The sequence below is a fragment of the Linepithema humile genome, chromosome 8 (genome assembly GCF_040581485.1).
Source record: "Linepithema humile isolate Giens D197 chromosome 8, Lhum_UNIL_v1.0, whole genome shotgun sequence".
NCBI lineage: Eukaryota > Metazoa > Arthropoda > Insecta > Hymenoptera > Formicidae > Linepithema > Linepithema humile.
In genome coordinates, this window is record NC_090135.1 from 153,055 (window position 1) to 163,195 (window position 10,141).

A 10,141-nucleotide genomic window follows, 5' to 3' on the forward strand; every position below is an offset into this window, starting at 1 on the left:
AGTTCATTTATATCTATTGCGACGAGAGGCGAGGCAACTTTGGCTAAAGTACGTGTTCACGTAGGGGGGGGGGGAGGGGGAATAAGGGACGGCGAAAGAGAATGGTCGTGGGGGGGGCCACATGCAGTTACAACTTTGATTCTCTCTTCGTTCTCGTGCTCGAGGAAGGGACGACGCTTACGTGGACGGGCGAGAGACAAAAGTGATCGCGTTAGAGAAAGAGCGAGAGAAGGAAAAAAAAAGGAAGAGTATTAAGAAAAAGAAGAGGAGAAGAGGGGTCTAGCTGGAACGGATGTGAGTCTGAGCGAGTGTGAGAGAGAACGATGGCGGGGGTGAGCGAGACGCCCCGCTCCTACATCCATTTGTCTCGTTATAGTTTACTGATACAACGGATGAAATGAGCCGAGTGGACTGGCCGTCGTCCACTCTCGAGAGTGTACGATGACACTTTAAAACCACTTTAAAACTTCGGACCGGATTCGCACGTGTACGTGAAACGGAGAAAAGATAGTGGGCGGTCCCGGCTTGCGACGGAAAGGCGAGAGACCGGTCTCTTTCGGTGTTGGGAATTTATTGGGAAATAATGGAGTGCGTTTTGCTCTCCTACAGGTCGTAGGCATCGCTTACACCCTTTCTCTTTCCTTCCTTCTCGCTCTCTGAAACGGAATTCGCTTCGGGATGTAAGAGGCCATACCCTTTTTTATACATCCTTTATACCGGACAACCCTTTGAAGTCTAAATTGACCGTCGGTCGGCAACCATTACTGAGATCTTCTCTTGTTACGTCTGGTCACTAGACGTGTGTAGAGAATTCTGTAATATCGACTATTAGCGCGAAATATGAAATGTCTCCTTATTTTTTTTAGTCACCCTGCATTCACCGGGTTTACTAGGGATACAGGAGGTAACAATCTATCGTATGAAAAGGATATGAATAAAATTAAATAAAATAGATTAAATTAGCTTACCTAATTTTAATTAGGAACAAAGCCTTATAGATACGTCTTAATAATGCAGATATTACACTGCTAAATATAAACCAAATAACTCAGTGTTTTCAACTGAACAATGCAGAGAAAAATAGTATGTAGAACTTAATATGACCTAACAGTGAGTCTGCTGGAAGAGAACTGTCTCACGAGCGATGATGTACGTTGGTCCTCTTGTGGTGGGGAGTAGGCCCTCGAGAGTATCGCATAGATTTTTAATCGTCACATTGGCTTCTTGATACGTTGGAATATCGTTTGGCTGGAAGTTGATATGCAGCTCGTTTTCGTTTATAGAAGATAGCCGACGGATAAGATGGGTGTCTGGTAACCTTTGCTTATTTTATTCTTATCTCTTCACTTATTTGTTCAATGCATTGTTCAATTATGCAGTATTCTTATAGCTATAGTATAATTAATATTTTTATAACTAATAATACAGTTAACACTAATCATAACTTCAATCTTGCTCTTTGGATGAATTTTAGATGGACTTGTACAGATCTCTTTTATAATGTTCTGTTTTTTGAATTTTACCATTGTCGGGACATCACACCACCCCCCTTAAGTAACAAATACCGATAGTACTTTACTAAGGGATTTGTTCACTTCCATCTAATTTAGCCCGTAAATCTCGAAACGAATAGACTATGGGTACGGCTTGTGTAAGTTGTGCGTGTGTTTCTGTTGGTTGTGCATTTATTATCGTTGGCGTATTATGTGTGGTTTCATTCGCAGCGCTCTCGTTTACATGTGTTTCTTGCTTTGGTTCTGATTGGTTCTGTTTTTTGTTAGCGAGATATAATAACAAGTGTGTGAAAGAGCTCCAAATAGCTGCTAGTAAATGCAGACTACATCCGTATGCTGCATGTAGTGCATAACCATGAATTAGAGTATCGAATATTATTTTGATTAACCTGATTATTATAAATATTCCAAATATTCCGGCCGTTGCAGCGCCAAAAGTAGTAAATCCGTTCCATATTTTTGACAAAGTATTATTGTAAATTTTATTCAAGGAATTTTCATCTAACAAATTTTGTAAAGAAACGGTATCGGAAGGGATTGATTGTCCTGTAAAGCCTCGAGCGATGGTATGTAAAACAGCGCTTTTTTCAGCGGGGAACATAATATGATCTCTTAATTCTTCTAAGTCTTGTTGAGAATAAATACCGCTAGTAGCCAAAGATTTGGGTGCCAAGTATTTCCAAGAGAGTTTTGTTAATGGTTTAATTTCTTGTGGCGGTGTTGTCATAGCAGGTGTTGGGTTTAGCTGTATCCAGTTTTCGTCAATATTGTAAAGTATTGGAAGAAGGGAGTTGCAGTCTCTAAGTGTATGATGTTTAGTAATGATTCGTGATTTTGGAGTCATGTATAATGAGGTGTTTTTAAAAGTGATCGGTAGTTCTGTATGACAAGTGTTTGATTTTCGGACAGTTACTTCAATAGGTATACATTTAATTACATGGATCGCCTCTCCAGCTGTGACTGCCATATAGCCAGGCATCTTCATAAGCCTGAATGCAAACTCATCAGGTAATATTGTTGCTAAAGATAAGGTATTTTGAATTACCTGTTTCTCCAGTTCACATTTTTGCAATATTATGTCCTGGTAAAGAGAGGTTATCTGATTTCTGATATGCCTCTCCACATACACAAATTTTGAGTTTACATAGGTGAACATGTCCAAATTTGTTACGGCAGTCTTTGACATTGTCTTAAAGATGTTTCCTTTCTCAGTCTCGAAGATGAACAGTTTGGGATGTTCTGTTCCAAGTAATGTGTATCCGCAAGTAGTATGTTTACGTGTTTGTGTAAGAGCAAAAGTCGTGTCTTGTGTCTCTAAAGTGAATATAATAGTGTGTTGTGCGCCTAACAACCCTTGAAACTTGGTAGCAGTCCCTTCAAATAAAACATCATATGCTTCAAACCCGCAAGCTGTTATTGGCATGCTTTGCCAAAACGTATATCCATCATCCGAGTCTACACAGGTTTCTTCGCTCAAATCGCAAATTGTGCCAGATTTTAGTATTATTTTTCCTGCGTTTAGTTTTACTGATACATAAGCGGTTTTTAACAATATTTTTACTGTGGCTTGAACTATTACATCATCCCAGGTACCGTAATAGTCTGAGTATTGAACGCCCTTACAAGTTCCGTCTACTTTTATCTTTCCTGCGATAGTGACACTACGATAGTAAGTATTATTAGGTTTTAATCCGTCTATAATGTCTGATTCTCCTATCCTGAGAAGCCCTTCCCTATGCATTTGAACGCATCTACTGCGTGATGTTTCTTGTAAGTAATTGGCGTATCCATTATGCACAGCCGCAATATGAGAGTGCATGCCGCAGTGGTATATGGTTCGCATGATCTCAACTTTACATTGTATAACTTCGGTGTGTGTGTAGCTGGCTAATTGTAGTAATTGTATATATGAAGTCGTAGTTATCGGTGTGTCTATATTCAAATCGCATTCACCTGATCTTAGTAAAGAAATTGTGGTTACGTTGAGGTAGGTTCCTCCGCAATCGTATGCAATAATGGCATTCGTACCAGAGAGCAAGGTTGAAGTCAGTAGGATGGCGAAACTTGCCTGTGAGTAAAATATTTTAATTAATACAATGAATTGGTAACAATTAATAATTAATGATTTTAAATGGTTAACTAATGATATTATAACGCGTTTCTATATTCTTATTATACGTAGATCCGGGAATCTGGGCTGTGTTTACAACTTAAGTCATGATTAATTATCACTTTCCTTCATCCCGGTTCAATTGTATGCGCAGATTTGGATAACTTTAGTTTATTAACATGTATCACGCGATGTTTTCCTTTAAAGTTAATTCTTACATTGTTCATAGGTAACATTTCAATGATCTCGTAGGGTCCCGAATATTGATCAGAAAAAATTTGCCCTTCATGGGTTTTTTTAATAAATAAACCTTATCATTAATCTTGAATTTTTGGACATTTACTTTTTGATCGTAATATTTTTTACTTTTTTCTTTTGATTTTATTAGATTTCCTCTGGCTATTTCTTGAGATGATTTTAAAGTATTAAAAAGATTGGTCAAGTAATCTTGATAAGGTAATTCCATATATTCTTCTAAAATAGTGGTAGAGGAAGGTACCCTAGGGATATGTCCAAAGACCAAAGCGTATGGTGTATAGTTAGTTCCTTCATGCACAGAGGTGTTATAAGCAAACATAGCTGTCATTAAATGTTCGTCCCATTCATTATTATTGTTAGTATACATTTTTAAGTATTCTGTTAACACGTGGTGTGATCTTTCGATCGAACCATTCGACTGAGGATGGTAAGCGGTGGTACGGCACTGTCTAATTTTGAAATGTGAAGCGATTGCTTTCATTAAAGAAGTAAAAAAGGTAGGAGCTTGATCGGTTAATAATGCTCGCGGGGCCCCATAGATGCAAATAAAATTTTTTACAAATGCTTCAGCTATTGAAATGGAATCTGCCCTCATCAAGGGTGAGGCTACTGAATATTTTGTTAAAAGATCCTGTATGGTTAGTATGTATGAATTATTATTTTGTGTAGTAGGCAAAGGACCCATAATATCCATTGAAATCTTATCGAATGCGGCTCCCGGAGTGTCGGTTATCAACATGGGCTGTTTAGTCTTAACTCTGGTTAATTTTTTGATTTGGCAGTTTCGGCAATTTTGAATATAGGTTTGTATGTCCTGTTTCATTGTAGGCCAATAAAAATTCTGACGGAGTCTATTATAAGTTTTATTCACGCCTTTATGTCCTCCTACTTTGGTTGCATGTTTCTCATATATTAAATTTTCCCTCTCGTTTATCTCAGGAAAACGTATCAAGGATTTGCAGATTGTTAATGTTATTGGCTGATCGAGTAAAAATCTTTTTAAATTTCTATACACAAAAACCCATGGTATGTTGTCATAAAAGTCTGTTTGTGCTATACTAACAGAGGTTATTTGTAGTTCTTGAATTACGTCAGTTAAAGATCTCATGCAATTTATTATTTCGTCACGTTCAATTTGGATGTGTTTATTTGCTTTGACCGCGAGGGCTATTAAAATTTTGTTACCTATGTCGGTTACGCGGGCTCTCCCGATAGATAGATTACTATATTGCGGAAGTTTATTTGCTTTTTGATAGTCCTTAGAACCCTTATCGAAAGGTGTACCGTCTAAATTTACAAAAATGATATGATTATCTTTCTGCATTAACAAAGAGTCGCGAGTCTCTCTTATCCTTAAAAGTTGTTCATCGTCATCATCATCAACGGAGTCGGGTTCCGTACTTGTCGATTGCTCATCATCCGAGTTCATTTCAATGTCTGAGTGTGGAAGATCAGAAGGGAACGACGGGAGTTCGTTAATGGTTATTGGACATATCGGTAAGGCATTTTCCATTGGATTTTCTATAGCTAAAGAAGCTAAAGAGGATGTTTGGTTAGTAATTGGTAATAGAGCAGTATTATCGTATTTAGAAGCTATAGGAGGCCTAGAAGATTGTATAGCAGTTTGATGAAAAGAAAGCGATTCATTTAAAGGAAGTATTATAGCATTTGGCGGGTTTCTGGATAAAGCATCAGCGACAGTATTAGTTTTCCCTTTTTTATAATTTATCTCAAACTCATACTCGGATAGTTTTAACCTCCATTTCCATAGCCGAGAGCTTGGGTCCTTTATGAAATGCAGCCAAACCAAAGGTTTGTGGTCCGTTAGGATTGTAAAATGCCGTCCGTATAAATAGTGCCTGAAGTAGGTTACACAATAGACAATTGCAAGGCACTCCTTCTCTATAGTCGAGTAATTCCTCTCCGCGCTGTTTAAGATTCTGGAAGTGTATGTTATCGGCAGATCTTTTCCAATGGATCCTTGACTTAACACACCACCAATAGCATATCCACAAGCATCTACTGTGAGGATAAAAGATTTGTTAAAATTTGGGTATTGGAGAATAGGTTCTTTACAAAGTTCGTCCCGTAAGATAGTGAAAGCCTTTTCCTGTAAGGGAGTCCATGTAAAAGGTATATCTTTTTTTAATAAATCGGTTAAAGGTTTGGCAAGTTTCGAGAAATCTTTAATAAACCTACGGTAGTACCCAGCTAGGCCCAAGAATTGCTTTATATTTTTCTGATTTTTTGGTATAGGAAAGTTTTTTACTGCTATGATTTTGTCTGGATCTGGTTTAACCCCCATTGAACTGATCACATGGCCTAAATATACAACTTCGTGTCTCAAAAATTGGCATTTCTCGGGTTGAAGCTGTAAGTTAGCTTCTCTTAGTCTTTGCATTAATTTTTCAATTTTTATTCTATGTTCCTCCAAGGATCTGGCATACACAACAATATCGTCTAGATAGACAAATACTTCGTTTCCTTGTAAACCCACCAGCACACTGTCCATAAGTCTTTGGAACGTGGCTGGTGCGTTTTTTAGACCGAATGGCATTCTTAAATATTCGTAATGCCCATACGGGGTGGAAAACGCTGTCTTAGCTCTGTCATTCGGATTCATTGGAATTTGATGAAAGCCCTGTGCTAGATCAAATATGGAAAAATATTTAGCACTTCCTAACTGATCCAAGATCTCTACTATATTTGGAAGGGGGTATGCATCCCCGATAGTTTTTTCATTTAACTTCCTAAAGTCAATTACCATTCTCCATTTTTTTTCTTTTTCTCCGATCGATTTCTTAGGCACAATCCAAAGAGGTGCATTATATGGGGAAGAGGAAGGTTGAATAACGTTATCTTTCAGTAATTTTTTCACTTGTTTATCTATTTCTTCTTTATGGACTGGCGGGTATCTATATTGTTTAACATGAATAGAAATGTCGTCAGTGGTAGGAATGGAATGACTGGTGATATTAGAAAATTTTAATTTATCTCCTGGTAAGAAAAAGCAGTCTATATTCTTTTCTAATGTTGTTTCTACATGTCTCCTCTCTTCTTCATTTAAATGACTCAAGTTTGTTAGATTTTTTAATTTATTATAACGGTGTTCAATTGCTGGAATTGTATCTTCAATGTTTGATTTATTGAAATAGCAAAGCGCAGTGGAATTAGTAGGCTTAGTGAGGTCACTTAATTCAGTGGATTCAGAGAAATCAGTGGAGTTAGTAGAATTGACACAGTCAATTAAATTGGTAGAATAGTAATCTATCAAGTGCATGGGCTTTAGTATTATTGTGTAGTCACGCTCAGTGACGTTATATACTTTTAAATACCCTTTGCCTTGTGAATTAGTAACAAGTGCCTCACCAAAATATAATCCTTTAACGGGTTCACAACGCGGTACGTATCCTTCCGTTCTTTCAGGATTAGTGATATTAAAAGAGACTGGTAACACAGTTCGGGCTGGTACTATTATTTTCTCTTCGTTATAAAATGGAATTGACATGTTTCCAATAATCAAACTTTCTTTATCGTAATTTAGGATAGCATTATTATTTTTTAAAAATTCAGAGCCAAGAATTCCATCGCTCGGGATGGGTACTTCATCCTGCACTACGTAAAACTTTGTTATCTTACCGGCTACTGCAAAAATTACGGCTCCCTGTGTTTCAACAGGAACCTTAGTAATGCCTCTTAAAATTAATCTATCATCTAAATCTATGGGAGTGTTTCTTAAGATTTTAGACTTAATCATATTTATGGCAGAACCTGAATCAATCATAAATTTGCAATATCCTTGTAAATTTTTACAAGTTAGTATTATTTTTGGCAAAAAAGTAGCTGCCTCCGGGTTTGCCACTATTATTGTTGCATCCGGAATAAATTTTGAGACCTGATTATTTGCGTCAGAATTATTCATCCTTCGCTTATTATTGGTTCTGCCTGTACACTTATCGGATGCGCTGTAACATGAGCCGTATCCCGGGCCGCGCTCGCTATCGGGCGGCTTTCTAAGTTTTCCGGATTCTGTACAGAGTTTCGGTATGCTAGCTTTTTGCAGTTTGATATGTTATGCCCCGGAAATTTACAGTATCGACACACATCAGGAGAATTTGGACCTGGTACACCCGGAATTAGTGGTCTAATCCAAGGGCGCGGAATCAGTGTGTTAGGATTTTTCAAAATTGACTTTGGTGGTTCAGCGTGCGGTGATTCTATATTTTGTATGTCAGAGCGTAGTAAAGGAGCAGTTTTCTGCGAAGATTGACGTTCGCGTAATTTTTCTACTTCTAAATTATTTGAAATTTTGACGGCCCACTCAATGGCTACATCTAAATCGGTTATTTGCCGGTGTTCCATACGAGTTATTATATTAGACGGCAATCCATTAATAAAAGCTTCTAATACTTCTCCATCTATTTCTTCTATGAAAGTACGGCTTATGCTTTTTCCCTGACGTCTATTTCCATCCAATATAGCAAATTTCAAATCTTTTACTCTCCCCGCATATTTAAGAATTGTTTCAGCCGGCAATTTGTAAGTATTAGCAAGTTCACCTCGATATTGTGCAATTGACTTATTCGGTGCAAAAATAGCTTTTAGTTTGTCTAATAAATCGACAACACGCGTATACATATTTCCTTCAACAACTTGGTGCGCATCACCCTCTAATTTATTAATAATAAACTGTACTAACTGAGGCTCCTGTACAGAGGATAATAGATCACGAGCACGTTCACAAGCACGGGCAAATTGAAATACCGAAATTTTATAACCGTCATACGCAGGGATATTGGAAGCTACATCCTTTAATTTTAAAATCGGAAATGATGCTGGCACTTCGTTCTGCGCCGGCATGCTTTGATATTCTTCGTAGGCCGATGCGGCTCTTGAAGTTTCGTTCACGCGTTGTTCTAACATATTTATTTGTTCCGGCAATTTTTGTAACTGAGAGAGTTCACTTTGTATTTTAGAAAGCACTTGCATAAGTGAATTCGCGTCAATAGCTTCAGTAGCGCGTTTTTCTATTTCTTCGCGTTCGCGTAGCAAAGCTTGATGCTGTGCGCGTAATTGTTTTTCACGTTCATCGAGATGTTTTTGCCTAATGTCTATTTCGGCGTCGGTCGACACCGGTCCCTGCGAGCGAGTACCGTGCGACATTTTAAATTCACAAATCACGACACAGTGGAATATAGTACTTACACTGAAATATTATTATTAAACAAAATTATTGAACGATAGATCGTTATCAAATCCCACCGCTGCCACCAATTTTTATGTTACGTCTGGTCACTAGACGTGTGTAGAGAATTCTGTAATATCGACTATTAGCGCGAAATATGAAATGTCTCCTTATTTTTTTTAGTCACCCTGCATTCACCGGGTTTACTAGGGATACAGGAGGTAACAATCTATCGTATGAAAAGGATATGAATAAAATTAAATAAAATAGATTAAATTAGCTTACCTAATTTTAATTAGGAACAAAGCCTTATAGATACGTCTTAATAATGCAGATATTACACTGCTAAATATAAACCAAATAACTCAGTGTTTTCAACTGAACAATGCAGAGAAAAATAGTATGTAGAACTTAATATGACCTAACAGTGAGTCTGCTGGAAGAGAACTGTCTCACGAGCGATGATGTACGTTGGTCCTCTTGTGGTGGGGAGTAGGCCCTCGAGAGTATCGCATAGATTTTTAATCGTCACATTGGCTTCTTGATACGTTGGAATATCGTTTGGCTGGAAGTTGATATGCAGCTCGTTTTCGTTTATAGAAGATAGCCGACGGATAAGATGGGTGTCTGGTAACCTTTGCTTATTTTATTCTTATCTCTTCACTTATTTGTTCAATGCATTGTTCAATTATGCAGTATTCTTATAGCTATAGTATAATTAATATTTTTATAACTAATAATACAGTTAACACTAATCATAACTTCAATCTTGCTCTTTGGATGAATTTTAGATGGACTTGTACAGATCTCTTTTATAATGTTCTGTTTTTTTGAATTTTACCATTGTCGGGACATCACACTCTCATCTTACTCGTGTTTTTCTTTCTCTCTCTTTTTTTTTTTTTTTTTTGACCGCAAATTTTCAATTTATGGTTTAGCGCAAAAGTAATATATTAGTATATTGATTCAATGTGTATAATGCTCTATACGATTTTCCCCGATAATATGCTATTGTGCGTCACAGTTTCAACTGCATTCTCGGGCCCTGTTGTCGAGGTCTATAGGTTACACATG

The 10,141-nt window shown here is 37.3% G+C and overlaps 1 protein-coding gene across 1 annotated transcript; it reads right to left on the minus strand.

The window, feature by feature from the left end:
• Positions 1 to 954: 954 nt before the first annotated feature.
• On the minus strand, positions 955 to 9,935 carry LOC137001792 (uncharacterized). The gene is made up of 3 exons (XM_067360970.1): positions 9,353 to 9,935; positions 5,625 to 5,904; positions 955 to 3,582 (listed from the first exon to the last, which is right to left on the minus strand). The coding sequence occupies exons 2-3, from the start codon at positions 5,649 to 5,651 to the stop codon at positions 1,579 to 1,581; spliced, it is 2,031 nt and encodes a 676-aa protein (XP_067217071.1). The 5' UTR covers positions 5,652 to 5,904; positions 9,353 to 9,935; the 3' UTR covers positions 955 to 1,578.
• Positions 9,936 to 10,141: the final 206 nt, after the last annotated feature.

Excerpts from the sequence above, each read along its gene's own strand:
- LOC137001792 (XM_067360970.1), bottom strand. The coding sequence starts at position 5,651 with ATGGAAATGGAGGTTAAAACTATCCGA. Across the intron at positions 3,583-5,624 it reads TGGAGGTTAAAACTATCCGA|GCAAGTTTCGCCATCCTACT; the intron begins GTATGAGTTTGA and ends TTTTACTCACAG.